We start from the raw sequence: 19,155 nt of genomic DNA, 5'->3' as shown, positions 1-19,155 counted from the left end.
TTCAAGAGAACGACGATTACTAATGTTCAAATAAAAAAAGTTCTATTGATTCTTTTGGTATGTACCATTCATTTTTGTTTAATGTTATATTTATTGAAAGTAAGAATCCTCCTATCACTAGGCCTGGCTCGACCCGAGAGTAATCTTTCAATGTATGGTTCAACCGGGCTAGTATAAACTTGGCTCTTAAGCTTGATCTGATGAAAGCGATTAAGCCAATCAGTAAAACGTAACAATCGAAGTGAACACATGCAATAAGATTTTGGCAGTTTAGATGCTTAAAATCCTTAAGTCAACTCGCAGTAACCAACTTAAATTTAAAGCTACATCAAATTTAAAGCTACAACGAAGCAATACTACTTGTTCGTAATGCGTATTGTGATTCTTTCTCAGCTGACGAGCTTCTTCAAAACAGCTTCTGCTCGTTGCTCAAATTTTGGAAGGGCCCAATCATGCTGAACAATGTCTAAGTTATCTTTCTCCGCACCCAAACTCTGAGCCAATACACAAAAATAATAAATCAAGACCGAGTTGTATGCATTTACATTTACTAAGACAATAACATTAATTGATGTTGATTACTGGCCACACGATTCAAAAAAATAACTTGGGGAACAACCAGACAGAAAATTAAAAGCGTACCCTGGTGGGATCGAATCCAAAACCACTCATTTGCATCATACGTTGTGTATCATCAGTTGCTGATCAAAATCAAATACTTGTGTTAATTCACCATCATAACCAAAGAAAACAAAGACCCCAACCATAAACTGCTTTTAAAATACAGAAAAATAAGGGAGAAAAAAAAAGAACCAGGAGTTAAAAGTTCAAGAAACGCCTACCATTATCTTCTCCTAGTATAAGACTGAAGAGGCCTCTAAGCCCGAATAGATTGAGAAAATACCTGGCAACATGAAATATTAATCATCAGATCCACTGAGCAGCGTGAGAATCTATAGCAGCTGGATACAATTTGTTTCATTGGTGATATAAAATAACATAGCAAGATAAAAGGTTACCAGGAACGACTGCTAACATAGCTGACATCAACAGTGCTCAAGTCTATACCATTTTGCAGCATTGCCCTGAATCTTTGAGTTAGTGGAAAAGGAATCTTTGCTGTGAAACAAGATGTGCAATTACTCATATTAGTAATAAGCATGACGAGATGAGAAGAAGAAAACATGCTCGACAATGACACATGAATTTCGTTCTTTTCTAATTCTTAAGACCAAACAAAATCAATCTTATTATTAGAAATTTCGAAACAATAGAATTTAAATATTCTACAAAGATAAATGAGGCACATGAGACTTACAATCAGAAATAAAACCCGAAACTAAAGAAAAGGTAGCATTTTGCAAGATTCAATTTAGTGAGGACAGGAAAAGAAAATAAAAAAAGAGCCAACCTGCCACAAATCCGGAGAAGAAAAAATTAACCCAAGCAAAAGTAAGTGTCTGTAAGATAAGACAAAAAATATGGTAAGAATGACAATTCTTGCCACCTAGAAATTGACAGAATTCAGATGGAAAAATGCAGGAACCACACCTGTGGTATAATCATTGAAAGATTTTTCTTCATCATATCCATAGCCATATTTGGATCAGAAAACATCTGAGCCTGCGGATGCTGACCTTGACCCTTAGGCACGTGTAATAATCCATTCTCCTGCAATGTCAAATCATATTTTACCTTCCAAAAACATAATAATAAACACAACTCATTGCACTCCTCGCCATCTAGCAATAAGATTTCTTTGTACGAGCTGAACTCACTTAGACAAAAGTACTATGGTGGCGTTTTATGTACAAAACATCCAGGCCTCGCTTCTTCACCGCCTAAGCAACCAAGAAACAGTTTTTTTTTTTTATTTTTTTTTTTCTGGCATCTCGTCCAAAAAAAAGTTATCTGCTGTATTCATTCAACTTGTCATTCAGCATCAAAACCAACATTTCAATCTACTACCGATGTATTCCTTGGATTCGAGAGAAGGGGAACTTCTAGTTTCCCATCCTATTAGCTTGTTTTCCCATGATTATTTGAATGCTTACTTCTTACCGTATTCTTCAAAATTACAATAATTTTCAGCTTATCTTATTAGATAAATGAGATGAAGTAAGCGAAAAGGCGAAACTTTGATGACAACAAAGCAGCAAAACACAACGCAAATACAGTTACCAAATCCAAAATTCTTAGTTCCTCACCTCGTTGCTGAAATAAAACCTGCGAGCACGAAACGATTTCGGGGGAATAAAATTCGCTGCTGCCCTAAGGTTCCTTGCCCTAATTATCACTTGCCTGACGATATAATATAAATATAAACAAAAAAAAGTGCTGATAAATCCAAATTCGCTAAACATTTTTATCTATGCATCCGTAGAATGATCAACTGAATTCAAGCAAGAGTACCCTTCTTTGACCATTTTGATATCGGGAACTTGATCTGAACGGATCATCTTGGATGCGAAGTACCGGAGGATCCCGATGAGGACCATAACCAACGATAGTGGAATCAATACCCAATTTCGGATCGCCGTGTCCAGAACCAAATCTTCCGCCATTGGATTCTCACTCTTCAGATCTCGCTCTTGTTCCGAATTTCACAAGAATCACCGGGTTTTGCAGGCGACCTTGGTCTCAGTGATATTGTTCCTTGGAACGGGTAGCCCACATAGGACATACAACAGAATTAACTGGGCCTATTGGCCAGTTATTATATGGGCTAAACCAAATGGCCTATTTTTTGTCAGCTGCGATTTGACAAATAATTTCTTAAGATTACAAAAACGATCATTCAACCACATTATTAAAGCAATAATCAGGATGGAACTATGAATTAGAGTTAGAGTATGCTTGAACTTAATATAATAATAATTATAAGAAGAACTATATTTTTGGTCATGTAAATTTGTACTTTGAGATTGGTCTTCTGTGTTATTAAATTTCAATTTTAATTATGTAATTTTTTTTATTTTTTTTATTTTAATCATTTTTTTATTAAGAGTGTTGATGTGACACTATACACATCATCATCACATAAAAAATACTAAAATCTCCAAGAAAAAAAAAATAGGGGACTAAAACTGAAATTTGATAACATTGATGGCCAAAATCGCAAGATTCAAACATATATAGAACCAAAAAAACAATTTTTCCTAAATTATATTAATTTATTTTGTAATAATACATAATTTATTACCGTAACCCCCCAAAATAAAATTCACAATATTGTGCCCAAGAATTAAGGAGAATACATAGGTAAAAAAAAACTAAAAAAGGGTTGATCCAAGCTAAATCTGTCATATTCATTATATCTTTTCTTTCAAAAGGAAAAAAATCTTGATATATTTCTGAAAATAATTTAGATAGATGAATTTATTTTGGAGGAACATTTGAGATTTCAAATGACACATTTTGTATGTATTTGAGAAATTTTATCATTTGAAATCCATCGATCCAATTATAATTTATCTGTATATATGGATGGATACTGAAAGTTTAGACAATGATAGAAATTTTCAGCTGCCCAAACAATGATGACTCGTCCCCGGCCACTAAAATCCGATACCGTTGAGAAAAATAAAATAAAAAAACTAAAATTCGGTACTCAGTTTTAGTGATGGGGAACGAGATTGGAAAATATTGTTGGACAGCTAAAAAGTCATAACAAGGATATATCCCAAACTTCATATTATACGAGTTCTCAACATATTCATCACGTGTGAAACATATTCTAAGCTTGGGCCGGAAATCATTGCTTAATAGTATTCCTCACACAATCTCAATATTCTTTCTTTGATGCAAATGCTTCATTTCATTTCCGATCGATTGTAAGTTAAATCTTCTTGATGGGATCAATTTCCCTTTCAATTCCTTCTGCCACCCCTACAAGCTTCAAACCATTACCAAATCACCTTAATATTGCACCATGCAAATCAAGAATCGGCATTCACAGTCGTTATGGTACAAAACTGAAATCGAAACTTGAAAAACATTCGTGGAGCCTTTTGGGTTCCAAGAGAAGCATTGGCACCGGCGGCTCGTGTTCGGTGGCGGCGGCATGCAATGCCAAAGACTCGTCGGGACCTCCGGAGGAACACAAAGCTTTGGAAACTGTCCTTAAGCTGTACGATGCATTGAAGAACAAAAACGACCTCATGATTTCAGATGTGATCTCTGAAGAATGCTTTTGCATTTCAAATTTTGTTTCCGCTTTCCAATCTTTTCATGGGAAGAAGGTACCACGTTATGTAACGTAGGAAAAACGTATGAATTTACGTGTGGAAGATCCTAAAGAAAATTTACATATATATATATCTGAAATAAGTTGTTCTTTTTTTGTCCCTTACATATGTTTTGGTGGGTTCTAATTTCCTTTGCAGCAAGTGCTTGATTTCTTCTCATCGTTAATGAAAACGTTGGGTAATAACATAGAATTCGTGGTGCAACCCACTGTTGAGGATGGAATGGTGGTTGGGGTATCTTGGAAATTAGGTTTGTTTCCCCTCCATTCACTTTTCAAGATTTTAAGCTAGTGTTTGAGAGCGTTTTTAAAAAGCACTTCTTAGATTAAGCAAAAGCCGAAAAATGTTTTTTAGAAGCTCTCTCAAATACTACTTTAAGTAGCAAATCCGTTAAGACCGAATAACATAATATTGTGCACGACACCATCATTGGATCATGTGGATCCCATGACTCTGCAGTGCACAACATCATGCCGTGCAGTGGAGAGGATTTTTGCACTGAAAAATTATGAGGAAACCCATAACTTTTAAGAGTGAATAAATGATGTTTTTTTTAGTTGAAATGCAAAAGGTTGTATTTCAAGGAAAAAATTGAATTTTGAATGTTTTTTCATTTAAAATGATTGAAGAAAGAAATATTAATATAGTTCCCAGCTACTTTAAGATGATGTTATACATTATTGTGTGTAGAATGGGACAAGGTTCCTTTGCCTCTGGGAAAAGGTTTCAGCTTCTACACTTGCCATATCTATCAAGGAAAGATCATGATAAAGTAAGACTTCATTGTTTTAACTTGAAAAACATGATTGAAATCATTGGATAAGACGACGAACGATGTATGATATAGAAATGATAAATTTTTATATATAGATGATATTAATATATCTCTATTTTTATAAGAATTATTGAATGAAACAAAGATGTGTAATCAACTAATATCCATACTTTGCACCAACCATATACATCAACCTTTCATTCTTATACAGGAATGTGGAGATTTTCATGGAGCCGCTTATACATTTGGAACCCATTAGACTGGTGAGCTTCTTGTCTCTGTTGGATGTTATTCGAACATGGAAAAAACCAGCTTTAATGAAGATAATGCTGATTTTGATTTTGTGGGCAGAGAATTATTAATTTAGTGATGAATGCAATGGAAAAGATGAATTCTCAGGTTCTGTTGAGGAAGAACGAGAGAAGGGCTGTCAATATTTTGTTAATTCTTCTCATTTTTTGGGCGACGGTGGCCTTCTTTCTTTTTTAGGTGTGCATTTTCGCTTTCTCAGATGATTACGTTTAATTCAAATTTTCATTCCTTTTCGAAATTATTATGATATATTATATTCAAACACACACTCTTAGTATTGTCCCGAAATCTTTAATTTGCCAGTATTCACTCCCTCCCATTGTTTCGATAGTTTTGACTAGTTCACGATCCCCTGTGTTCGACATTAATTCACCAAACTGAGTTAGAAATTGGCAGATCGCCACATATGTACAAAATTGATGATCCTCATATCACTCGGATTAAGGCATAAATTATTTATTTGTACTCTAAATGTGCATTTAAAGTACAAATTTTCCCATAGGAGAACCCATTTTGACCTGAAAAAGCTTTGTACAAATATTAATAATAAACCGCACAAAAGTGCATCATCTCTAAAATGGGCAAAAAAACATCAATGTAAATGCTATGAACTCAACCTAAAAACTACGACGTTAATATAAATACACGTAGAATACTTTTCTGTCACTTGTGCCGAAAATTTCTCCAGTCTTGCCCTGATTTATGGAACAACAAACGTTTTGCTTGGTGTCGGGTCAAAAACAGAGAGAAGTGGCATCTCTTCATCCAAAGAATCACGACTGAATCGATCCATGAATTTCAAACATTCAGTTGCCACAATTTTCTTCTCCATCAACAGTCGAAAGCTTTTCTTCTAATTCTTCAAGCAAATCATGGTATTCAGCAAATGGTGTGTGCGCCTAATAACATTGCACATGACAAAGGCACGGTGAGTCCATGCAAAAAGATTGGTACCCCAGCCAAAACGTAAAACCAAACGCTTACCTGTATGGTTATGCTATATGCTTTCCACAGTCGTAAATCATGCCTAAACAAATCAACAAGGACCTGATATACAGTCGATAAATGAAGTATGCATCAACAGGGGGAATGGATCGTTTAACAGGTGATACACTTGGGGCTTAGTTTCCTACTAGAGCGACATGCATGAACTATCATCTACTAAAAGTGATCATCATTGATGTGCTAAGTCATAAGAAAGTGTCATTCATCAGTTATCAGGTACATAGATTTAGGTGCTTTACTAGGTAAACATTACATGCTAGCGGGCAACACCAATCAAGGTACTGCAACTGAGATTTCCAAAACAAAACAAAGATTCTTTAAATAAGCAAAATGTTTAACTGCACCTCAGAACGCCTCAATAGTGTAGCCAAGATCACTATCCATTCTTTAAACTTGACTGAGCACATTTGTGCCAACAGAAATTCTGCATCCAAACGGTTCTGCAATGTTCCCATTTGAAGCTACATAAAAGTACAGAAACAAATCGATGAATAAAATTGCAATGGTTACATTCACCACTCTGAAATCAGTAATTGAATTGACACACTGCATTCATCTCGTGTTTTGCAGTTTTAACTGTCTACAAAATATAATCTGGTTCCTGACACCCGAACTTTCAAAGAGTCCTTCAAAATGAAGCTACCCTTTAGGATAGCCACCATAAGAAACAATTTCAACCCATCCAATTCAAATCATGAGAATCAAAATACAAAGTTCGACAATCTCCAGCCTTCGCACATATTAAGTAGTAGAGAAGTCAAATTGAAAAATGATATTATATATACATCATATTGATTAACAGATCAAAAAGTTGAATACAGCAAGGCGTCAAAGATAGCTAGATAGTTGAAGGTACTTAGATGCTACCACAAGGTATTCGGAATTTCTAGCCATTAATGAATATAAGCAAGAATCTCCAAAAGAAATAATACTAACATCAACTACGAAAGAAATTATATGAGACCAACTTTGAAAAAGTATAAGAAATTTCAAAACAAGAATGAAGAATATAACAGATCTTTCAAGATACTTGTACCTTCTGTCCAATCATTTCAAGTCCAGAAGCAAAATTCTCCAAAAGAGCACTTCCATACCTTTCACGTTGCAGATACTCCTGTAGCAAGTTGTATCAAGCATATATATCTCAAAGGAGGGCAAACGTACATTAAAAATAAATAAACTATAAAGGGGGACTCCCTACCACTAGATCAAATTGAGTGCCTTTGACAAAGGCTACAAGCTTTGAGAGCTCTTTTCCAGACATCAAATAGCTCGCATGGCTTTCTAAAATATTTTTTACAGAAGCAACATGCGCATTCTGTTCTTTGAACGATGGGCTGCCATAGATTCGTCAACATGCATCAAAATGGTACGGGCAGAAATATATGTTTCTTCAAAATCAGTCGGTTACGGGATAGGCTCACCTTTTGACATCCTGAGGTTGCTTTCTAAAACTGGAAGGGAAAAGAAAATAGCCCAAGAACCTTGGAGAAAGGCTTTCATTATCGGTATTAGTAGGTTCATATTCTCTTCCAGATCTTAAAAGAAACCTCACCTAATAACCAAAAAGTACAGACGAAAAAGTAGTAAATGCAAGGAAATTAGTAGGTCAGCCGTTGATTAGAGAAGTACGTAGGGTTGTGGATTTGTACCAGCTCTCCAGCAAGTTCATAAAGAGATTCATCGAGTGTTGCCTAAACAATGGAGAGGTCAGAGTGAGAATCTATGGCTGATATTAAATAAATAAGAAAAAGCATAAGAAACACACCAGTGAGAAATTTGGCATAAGATTTATTTACAAAATAATAATGTATTGACCGCATTGTTTGACAGAGGCATCACATTTTGATACTATATATGAAGTTTGAGACCTTAGTGACCCGAGTTTGGACACCAATTAAAATTTACAAAAAATATCCCTATGAAATTAAAAAAGTATTTTATTTTCTCACTAATAAAAAATATCAGAAAACTACCCACAAAAAACTACAATACAAGCGTGCGTGCAATGAAGCTAGTTTATTATTATGCAACAGATGGTGAATACCATTACATTCTCAAAGTAAAAATGTGAAAAACTCCCCCGAAGATAGAATAGATTAGCCATAACCCTCTGAGCTGGGATCTGGACAAGTATAAAGTAAGATAGAAGAAAATTGTGTTTTACATGGAACAGTACTCCAGATATCAGCAATTCAACCAAAGGATAGGTGAGTTCATCTAGCCCATTTCATAACAAAGCTTCATTACAAAACTAACTTGCACAAACTTCTAAGTAATAATGACAGCAATTTATGAAGGAACCTCGGTGATGGCACATATGCATTTCAAAAACACCATATATCAACATCAGTACAGGAAGGGAAAAGAAACCCACAATCACCTGCAATAAACGAAGGGCACAATATTGACTCACAGCAGAACCTTCGAGCTTAGCAATGACCTGTGGCAAAACAACCAAGAGACATCAATCCGTATACAAGAATCAATTCTACCAAAAAAAAGTTTCATAATTCCATTTTAATGATATAGATAAATAATATCCTCAATCAAACTAGGTGTAGAAGATGTAGAAATTATTAACTCTTTAAGAAACATGCGATCACACAAACTTGTTTTAGAGACAAGAATGTTTAAATAACCACCCAAAAGATACTTATATTTACTGCTAAACAGACATTTTTGGAGTGATGACATTTAACCACCATGTATGAGAAAACATTAGCAAGTGGTGGTTTTTTCCTTATTATTAAACTCTTGAGGGTTAATGATTAGAAAATACTCCAAGCAAAAGCTTCTGGTATTTAAACCATGGGAAGAAAATGAAATCATGATTACCATCACCACAGTAGTCATTCAAAAGGCATAAAAGGTAACAAAGGTTGAATGACACTTACTAATATATAGCAGGCTGCAGTACGGTACCATCTTCGTTGGAAGCATTCTTCAAACAACCTAAGAGTAAGAGGATTGATTTCTCAGTGGAAAATTAAGACAATGATCTCATCTCATTTCCTGAAGAGCTCAGTTCAAGTTAGGACTGATGATAGAATAAATGAAATAATGCATGGTTATCATACTTGATAACCCTTCACTGAAAGAAAGCAGTCCTTTCGGAGATGATTGTAACTAGTCATATGGTTATGTGAAGAAAAATAAGGTAGAATTAGATTCCCTTTCGACACAAGTACTTGCAATACTTTCAGTGAAAAGCAGAGAATCGAGTGACATACTCAGTTGATCTGCCAGCAGCCGAAAACAAATCCGCCCAATGTCGACCATCAGTTTTCCGTGCAACACTAACTACAACATCATAATATTCAGGAAAGTTTTTTATCAGATCACAAGTTTTCTCCAGAAGAGAAGGATCGGTAGAATGATTGGCAACTGCCGTCTGGTTTTTGCGCAAATTTTGCCTGTAGAATAAGGTTGGATACATCAAAATTTTGGGTTGTGATTATTTTTGTCAGATATTTCTACATAAAGTTAGAGCAAAGTGAAATGATGTACAGATGTCTCCACCACAGATCTCGTTCCAGAACAGAATAATTCACAGGCACGATATAGAGTGTGGCAGAAGCAATGATGCTACAAATTCACATCACGAACATTTTTCTCATAGTTAAACCAGCTACTTGCCATCAAATTGACTGAATGAGAAATCTAAAAAAACATGCTATGCTGGAAAAATTTTGTCAACTCATCCTCAAATTTATGGCTGTATCTTAAAAATTACATAATATGATGAGCACCGCCTTTGTTTGCAATTAGAGGAAATGCTAACAGTAATAAACAGTTACTTTGCCTACACAAACCGAAATATCTAGATTCAGTTATGGTGGTCAAGGACCTCTCGAGAATTTGGAAGTGCTTTATTTAATATGTTAGATTAGATAGAAAGAATGCTCACTCGTAAGCAGAATTCACATGAAAACCAAAAACAATAGGAATTAAATATATATGAAGCTGTATTGTTGTGCCTGAAAATCAAACAAGGTTTTCAATTCAGTCTGCAATATAAGAGTAATACGGTTTAGGAAGGATGAGGTGCAAAAGGAGGACCATTGATCAGATGTTTGCATCAAAATTACCTGGAAATTTCAGCATCAAAAACAGTAAATAAAAGCCATTCCAGGCAATGAGAAAAATGTGGCTTCTCTGCTGATATTTGTGCTAGTCTCAGAGCTTCTTCCCTCTTGTCTCTCTGAAAAACTCATTATCAGAAGAGCTAGAAATTACAGAAATAACAAGCAAGAAGTCCTTAGTACATCTTTCAAGAACATGAAGCCTGACTTGAACAAACATGGATTAACATTAACGAGATAGAACATTCAGAAAACCTAACCATGTATCTTTTACTCCAATAGCACTCCATAAAATTGAAAAGTCTCCAATCCTCAAATTCTTTATGAGTCGAAACATTAGTCCGCTGCTAGAGATCTCAGCGAGTGCTTTGTGGTTTTGCATTTGAATTCCTACTCCTGGACCCAGAATTCAGGAAAAGATCCCAACCCTCCAATTCTTTACGATATCTACATACTTACCTCAACTAGTCAATCGCCATTCCCATGCCCATCCCCAAACAGACCTTTTGTATTTCCATATTTAATTGTAAAAGAAGTAGATTGGACCACCCACAAATTGGTTGAAGCTGTCTCCTCTACCACCTTGACCTTCATTAGTAATGATCGTGGGTTTCGTTCCCACTTGTTACATCCCCCACTCAGCCCACTGGTCCACCCCCATCAAAAAATAAAATAAAAATAAAAATAAAATCTTTATGTTAGAAATGCTCGTCACCCGTTGCTGAAATTCTTTGTTGCATTCGGCCATTAAACTCCAACTCGAAGAATCACAATTAATGCTGCCAGTTTTCCTCTAGACTTCAATGTTAAAAAGGAATTACAGTGTAGGGAATGCCAATGGTCATTCAATGATGAAAAGGTGAAATCTTATGGAAAAGGCTCTCAATTGTGTAAAGTCATCTCATTCTATAAATTACTAAGAACAATCTCATTTTATTTCTCTCGTCAACCGGTGATAAAAATTGGCTAGAGACAACAGAAAGTAGAGTCCATTCAACAAAGAGCATTACTACATCGATCATACAGTATGTTAAACTTGGGAAGTGCCACAAAGATTAATGTAATTCAAAGAAATTTTTAGTGGACACCAATTGAACAACTTGCTTCGTCATTTGCTGACTAGCAGTCTGAGATGGCTGGAAGTTCTACTGTCCTAAGTCAGTTACTGATTCACAAATTTCAATTAACTGCAAAATGGCTTGAATGTAGAGTGTAGTGCGAGTCGATGGTTTTTCAAAGATGAACTGGTTCAATTTTTGGAAGCAGACAACTGAAATGTCACAGAAATCAAAAGAATGATGTCATGCCAGCACAAAATTGGGTACCGTACCTGAAGAAGATGGCGAAGTAAACAATGCAATATGGTTTGTGCTTGAGGAGATGGCTCAAAACATGGGAACTCTGTACATGTCGAAAATGACATTCTCTGGGAAACACCAACAACTACACCAGCATTTGGAAGCAGACCAAGTGGGTACACCTCACGATCAAATTCCAGCTCAGGGTCCAACTAAGATATCATGTTAAACCACGTAACTTAGAGTCTTAGACAAAATAAACAAACAGAATCAACCAAAGATTTAAAACTCTTGCGACATATAATAAACATGATATTATATGCACTAGTCAGCTTAAGACATTGCAATTATTAAGCATGACGAATATATGCATAGCCAAAATCAATGCGAAAACCATAGCACTTGGAGTCAAGTAACGAGAATGTGATTTATAGATACTTGATATTAGAGGACAACCTTAACTAATGCATATGTTATCTCATACTACACAACTCAGTACTTGAAGATGGATAGCTCAATAGATAGTCTATTATGGAAAGCAAGATACACGCGGTCAAAATTTCATACAAAGATGGCATAAAAATAAAAACAAACAAACAAACAAACAAACTAGAATACCTGCAAAAAACCTTCCTGCTTGAAAGGATCTACACCAGGGGATGGATACCAAACCTGCAGATGAGCTTCAACCAGCACTTACGTCAGAAATGTTAAGTGGGGTGGCAAACCAAATTTGGGACAGATTATGATCGCAGAAACTGTCACCTGCATCCCTCGGTGACCATAATCTAGCCAGGAAACTTCGTCAATTAAGTTTCTTTTCTCCTCCGATTGACCACAAGTAACCCAGAACAACTCAACAGAATCTGTCAGTTCTCTTTCCCGTCCTTCATCCAAATCAAGCAGTGAAAGCTCCCCATTCATCCTCAATATTAAACATCTAAAAGGCTCATGCAGTCAATTAATAGCAAAAACCCTGAAGAGCAAAGTACTAGCTAAAGTTAAATATCAGCACATACCTGGCAGGTTCTCGGGATAACAAATCAGAAGGTGAGATTTTACTGCTCAAGACATATTCTCGTGGAATCTGATCAGGAATGAACCGCATTGCCACAGGATGACTTTTTGCAGTCATGATTGAGAGCTCTCGTACTGTAGAAAGCTGTTTGTCATTTTATCACTTAAAATGCATGGTGAAAAACATGTGATAACAACAGTTTTATTCAGAAAGAAATACCGATACAGTATACACCTCAAATTTTGTTTGTAGAACTGTAAAAAGGTTGTATCACCCAATCAATTCAACAAGTATATCCACTTTAAAGCATTTTATTACCTCTAAATCTGGGGTACTAGAAGGAGACAGTTCACCAGATAATTTCACGTGGTATATATGAACATCAAACGGGTGATATGTTACAAGTAAATAATCTTGATAAACATCCATGACTATTGGCTTTGTTGGTAACGTCTTTCTATGAAGAAGTGAACTTTGATCGAGATGATATCTAGGATAGAAAAGCAATTCATACCTGCAATCAACAATCACTCTGATGAAATGGGGAGTAAAAATAAAGTGACACGTGAATTGGCATTAACTTACTTAACTACCACTAGAAAAATTTTATCAAATTCAAAAAAACTATAAAAAAGTTTCAGTATATGGAAGAAGATAAGTCACACAAAAGATGAAAGATAAGTTCAATGTGAGGAACTGTCAAATTCATTCTTTGTTCATCTAGACCAACTTATTTCGACAACGTTTCCAGAGTATTTGATACAACACTTTGCTAAAAAAATTCACACGTCATGGATATTTGGAAAGCATCCACAAACACTCTTGATTTTCACACAGATAAAGAAATTTTTCCACAGAAATATGGGCTCAACTGCAACTTCTAGAAAAATTTCTGAAACAACATAGACACAAATAATTTATTATGAATGTCCTCGCATCGTTTCTATTTTTCAATTTCTGCCACAAAATGTCTATCTAAGAGTTTAAAGGTTGATCCATAACCATGACTTTCATTTTAGCTTCCACAAGATTTCATAATATTGAGAACAGATGCTTCATTTCTCATATTTGTGCCGAATGATAACAAAAAAGTGAACTGTTAAACAAGATAAAGTAATGCTAACAATTTATTTAACCACAAATAATACAGTATGGAATGATAACCAAGAAATAGAAGTAAAATTAAAAATTAAAAACAATATAAGCAAACGAATAACATGAATATTATACCAAGGACACAACAACCAAGTTTATTCCAATCTGAAGGCCCATATTTGAGCAGAAAAAGTAATTCAATACTCCAGAATAATATTTGATCTGTTTGTCAAAGTTTTTTTAATAGAAGAGAAGGTACTGGGCTTTACTGCTAAAAGGCAAACGGTAATGAAGTGATTGAGAATCATTCTTCAATAAAAAGAGAATTGTTTCTCAAAAAATATCTGAGCAGAAAATTCTCAATAAAAATGAATTTTAATCTCAATAAAGTATAATAAATACTAAGCAACAAGCATTGGCAATGTCTAACTTCAGAGAGACAATTTAACGGCAATTCTATATAACCAGTCACTAAAGAAAATATTCAGTGCGTAATTTCTCACATATCAGAAGTGTCCACGTAATTGCAGACCACAATAATTTTCCCCAGCCATAACAACCCTCTGCACTGAATTCTTTGTTCTTGAGTAATATCTCCAAATACTCTCCACCGCTTCAGGCGTATGTCGTACAAGATTAAGCCATGAAGCCCTGCTACTGCCAGGTACATTCCATCCCTACTAGCAGCAACATGTAGAACAGGCCAGTTTTGGGAAATATAAGAAACCTGGCGCAATGCATAGTTAATCAGAAGCAACCAAACAAGGTATGAAGAAAAGGGCATCTATTTGATACATAACTGGAAGATTGAGGTGCAAGATCTTCAGCTCATCAGTATCTTCCGACTGCACAACAAGCAAGCGGTCTTCACCATAAATGATTTGCCGTACATAGGTTGTAACAGAAACACCTCTATTAAGGCAGCATTTCCCAAAAGAGAACACGATAATTCTCTCTGATGATCTTTCCTCGATTGCATATAATCTATATCCATGCTCATCCCATTGCATCAGCGAGGTTCCACCCATCATTGGTTCATACTTGAAATCCTGATTTGGCTTAACCACAGGAGACGAAACAGAACTCATACCTATTTGACTGATTGTAGACATCAAACGACAACCAGAAACAGACCAAACTGTAAGTCCTCTTAACTTCCATCCAACCGCAAACGTAGAGTTATCAGGGGTCCACGCAATACAATTGACAGGACCAGTATCCTCCACCGAATATCTGCGATAAGACCACATGACGACATTCAGCTCATTCTATATGGTTTAAAAGTGGACAGAGATCATTATATTAGGCAGATGGTACTGAAATTTGGGAAAAAAAACTTCATAAACTTCGAGCTAATCATTGGTCTGATCTGTGCTAACTACTAGCAGTACACTGATGGTGGAAACCAGAACATATATTGAAATTTTTTTAAAAAATTAGAAGGTTGATAATAGGTTCTCTGGAAGACCTTTAAACAGACATGAATCAAAACTTTTAAGCATATATATATATGCTCCCTGCACGATTAGCTAGAAATATTGGGCCACATATGCCAGCAATATTTCTATAGTCTTTAACAAGTTTAACACCAATTCGACCACCAATTTCAAACACATTAAGCTACTCAGCTATAAGGAAATTCGATTTTCAGATAGGTCAACCGACTAATCACATATTTGCAAGTCTTCTAAATCATGATTAACTAAAAGTTTCAGTCATCCAGAGTCCAGCTCTTTACAAGCACTTAGAAGCGAGTATCAAGCACATCATTAATTCATTATCTCTTAAACAAAGCAAAAGTTCTACAATACACTCAAATTGAGTAGGTTGGAGAGTCGTAAAATTGTTATACAAGAAATACACCGCATCATCTAGTTGGAGTAGGTGAGAATTTAAACTTTAATTCCAAATAATCCAAGAAATAGGTGGTAATGGCCGACTAATAAGCATGCATGATACTTTCCAATTCCTGCAAGCTATTAAAAAGGCTTACCCCCAATCGGATAAAGAAACTGAGCGAATTAGCGAGGCTGAATCTGCAAGGTCATACAGTTCAACGATGCCTTTTCGAGTTCCGGCAGCAAGAATCTGTTGCTCTGGAGCCATGGATGCACATACGACATCACCAGTAGATAACCTTCTTTCCACTCTGATAGATTCGGTATGCCTGAGACCTTTCTTGCCCACAGAACATAGCACGAGTTCACCATCAGAAAACAAGACAGTTAGCAACCTTAGAGGAATGGAATATTCAAGATGAATAACAGCAGATTTTTGCGATACAGCATGGTTCATATGGTTGGACCCATGAATGCCTTGAGTTTCACTAGAAGCCTGAACATTGCCCAAGGGATAAGATAACGCATTGGCAGCAGCATTATCGTTCAGCCGTGCGTCAAGATAAAATGCACCACAAAACTGTATAAAATAGGGATCGATTCATTTTCTAAAGGTTTAACTCAAGGTAAGAAAATAAGTTAAAGAATAAATACAGCAGGAAAAAAAATAGAATATACACACGCTACGATTCTATTGTTTTGGCAATAAAGTATCTAAGAAGATTGGGCTAATTGCATCAACACCCCTGTGAACAGCCTATGTAAAATTAATAACATATTAGACCCTATGTTTTAAAAAATTTAGCATAAAAAAACCCCTATCAGAGGATATAAATGTGCCCGAGTTTGTATAACATAAGGGTAAAATGTGCTACGTTTTAAAAAACTGAAATATGTCTTAGCCTATTAATATTTCTTAGGAGGTTTTATGTCTTATAGACTTTTCACAGGGAAGATTAATGCAATAGCCCAAGAAGATTGGATTAAAATATCTAGAGAGAAAATTAAAAAACGATCATGCCAAATCACATACCTCACCCTTCCAAGATATGTTATACAATGCTCCATCAGAGAGCCCGATCAGTATGTGTTTGTTATCACAAATAATATTGCTCCTAGCATTCATAAATGGAAAAAATAAAAAATCATGAACATAACAAATTCTAAGCAAGGGTTTATCACTTCTAATCCTAATCCTATAGTGTAAATATTTAAAACATATTCTATACCATTGAATAACTAAAATATATATGAGTTCAAATCACTGACCCAAAAAAACTTTTAAAAAATGTTCACAAAATTCTCAAAAACACGATTAAGCATTACCTAAGAGCTTTCTATCTTTAGTATGTTTCTTAACTTTTGAAATTATAAAATAAAAGTAGGTTGAATAGGATAACCATGGTATTAGTTACAAAAAACAGATATCTGTATACGAGATATCATCTTCTACCGGGTAGTGTATGGATCGAAATATATAGATCCAACCAAATCATATGAGATAGCAACAATGGCACATGTATCAAATATTCCATCCATGTGTACCCATTAGTAAAAAAACAAATTCTGTAAAAGCACATTGTTTACAAGGGTAAAGTAAATTTAATGATATTGTTAACATTACTTGGATCTTTGGACAAGAACAACAGAGCGTAGACCAAATCATCCAAAGATGTGTGTTATGCATGAAACTAGTTTTTTTTTAGGCAAAAATAATTAATTAGGCGTGTACTTACACTGTCAGATTTTTATTCGCAAAGGGGACTTCCTCGCTGAGAAGTAATGAGATATTCAAAAGAAATAAACCAGTTGGTTGCTTCCCACCAATATGTATTTTTTTTTCTGTGATCTGAACCTTAAATATGTGAAGATAGAAGGACGAAGTCTGCAAAAAGGGAGCAGAAGTTATGACCAACGACCACTGAACATGATACAATTATCGGTCCATTTATGTTTTCCTAAATTTACACTAAATAAAGTTAGAAAAAGAATAGAATTTCAATTAAGAATATAACATATTTATTCCACTGTATCACTTCAATGTAATGACAATGGTGCCCTCATCTAAACAACTGTAGTCTGTAGGAAACAAGTACCGAAAAACAATGATTTACAGATAGCATTGGGGAACCAAATTTATCGTTAAGCAGATTGCCATGAGTTATAACAGAGTAACCCTTAATTATGAAGCTTTGTCGGGGCACTAATTAGCCTACAGCTACTCAAAACCTGATGTTCATTTTCATTAGATCAGGCGACACCCATTATCCCAACTCAAACATAAGCAATTTTGTAAACGTAATTCTCATTTAACTTTAAAGATAGGGATTACCTCATGATACAAATTTAATTACAAATGACCACGTTAAATATTAATTTTCCTCCAATTCAAGAAATCAATAAACCAAATCTCTGACTTGCCAACTTTAGGAATCGGGAATCCCGAGCTGAGCCAATCTATTAGCCAGTTCATGGATGTTTTGACAAGTAAATTACATGACACTCCCTAGTGTGACAGGACGCATTCAATCTCGGGAAAATGACTGATTACTGAAGATATGCCTATTGATAGAAGAATATTCGAAAACCTTCATGGCATCACCATACCAAATGATCACATCATTTTGTGAAACAGCTTAAAAACGTATTCAGTAAGTGATCCAACACTTACAATAATGGCAATGAGCTTCGTATCTTGGCTCCAAACAGCTTGCAAATTCTCCCCCTCTCTCCGGACAGAATCCGCGTCTCTCATATACTTGCCCAGCCTCACTCTATGCTGAGAATTAAAAAAGGAAAAAACAAAAACAAAAACAATAAAATAAAATAAAACAAAACCCAAATTCCAGTGGCCATTCCCCAATATCCAAAGGAAGTAAAAAAAGATACAGATACCTGAGATGAAGACCAGAGCTCGAGATGAGTTGGGGAGACAACAAGAAGCAATCGATTGACGACTTTGAGATGAACGATCCGTTGTGTGGAGGGGCAATTGGGTAGTTGCAGAGGGATGACCTGCGGCCATCCATATGCCATATACATCTTGGAGATGGAGAATTTTCAGTGTGGTGAATGCATTGACGGTGGATCGATGGATGGACTGAATCTGATTTTCGGGTGATTCAAAGGAAATCGGATCTAGTTTCTTTTGTGTACGTAGGTGACCCGGTCTACAGGGTTGAACCCGATTCTTGTACCAAATCAAATGTTAGCCGATGCTTATTTGTCATCACGTTCTTAAATTTGAGACGAGTTTGTAAACTATCTACTATTCAACTTGAAAATGAAAACTAATAATAATCCATTGTTCAGCTTTCAATATAAAAACTATATAATATAACTATATAAGAACTTGGCAAAAATAATAAGAAATAAAAATCATTACTCGTGACTATAACAAGGGAACAAGTGAAATATTACATCATTCTATACTTTGTTGGAGATCATTCAATAAATATTTTTTTTATTACAACATTGAAGGT

The 19,155-nt window shown here is 35.3% G+C and overlaps 3 protein-coding genes across 3 annotated transcripts; 1 reads left to right on the top strand and 2 right to left on the bottom strand.

The window, feature by feature from the left end:
- Positions 1-223: 223 nt before the first annotated feature.
- LOC140874964 (uncharacterized) lies at positions 224-2,663 on the bottom strand. Its single transcript, XM_073278469.1, has 8 exons — positions 2,413-2,663; positions 2,208-2,301; positions 1,552-1,671; positions 1,412-1,460; positions 1,020-1,119; positions 843-904; positions 643-701; positions 224-494 (listed from the first exon to the last, which is right to left on the bottom strand). The coding sequence occupies exons 1-8, from the start codon at positions 2,562-2,564 to the stop codon at positions 390-392; spliced, it is 741 nt and encodes a 246-aa protein (XP_073134570.1). The 5' UTR covers positions 2,565-2,663; the 3' UTR covers positions 224-389.
- A 1,188-nt stretch (positions 2,664-3,851) lies between these two features.
- LOC140870438 (uncharacterized) lies at positions 3,852-5,511 on the top strand. Its single transcript, XM_073273006.1, has 5 exons — positions 3,852-4,241; positions 4,386-4,497; positions 4,938-5,019; positions 5,234-5,285; positions 5,374-5,511. Exons 1-5 carry the CDS (start codon positions 3,852-3,854, stop codon positions 5,509-5,511), a joined length of 774 nt encoding a protein of 257 aa, XP_073129107.1.
- Positions 5,512-5,778: 267 nt separating this feature from the next.
- On the bottom strand, positions 5,779-18,853 carry LOC140872425 (uncharacterized). The gene is made up of 23 exons (XM_073275280.1): positions 18,569-18,853; positions 18,345-18,452; positions 17,410-17,558; positions 16,707-16,788; positions 15,829-16,253; positions 14,636-15,068; positions 14,339-14,562; positions 13,059-13,254; positions 12,742-12,884; positions 12,488-12,662; positions 12,341-12,394; positions 11,755-11,934; positions 10,431-10,543; positions 9,573-9,755; positions 9,237-9,294; positions 8,723-8,782; positions 7,992-8,033; positions 7,764-7,894; positions 7,541-7,676; positions 7,376-7,453; positions 6,684-6,800; positions 6,319-6,381; positions 5,779-6,233 (listed from the first exon to the last, which is right to left on the bottom strand). Exons 1-23 carry the CDS (start codon positions 18,713-18,715, stop codon positions 6,141-6,143), a joined length of 3,390 nt encoding a protein of 1,129 aa, XP_073131381.1. The 5' UTR covers positions 18,716-18,853; the 3' UTR covers positions 5,779-6,140.
- Between the last annotated feature and the right edge of the window lie 302 nt (positions 18,854-19,155).

The sequence above is a fragment of the Henckelia pumila genome, chromosome 1 (assembly GCF_033568475.1).
Source record: "Henckelia pumila isolate YLH828 chromosome 1, ASM3356847v2, whole genome shotgun sequence".
NCBI lineage: Eukaryota > Viridiplantae > Streptophyta > Magnoliopsida > Lamiales > Gesneriaceae > Henckelia > Henckelia pumila.
This window is presented reverse-complemented; position numbering and strand designations above follow the sequence as displayed.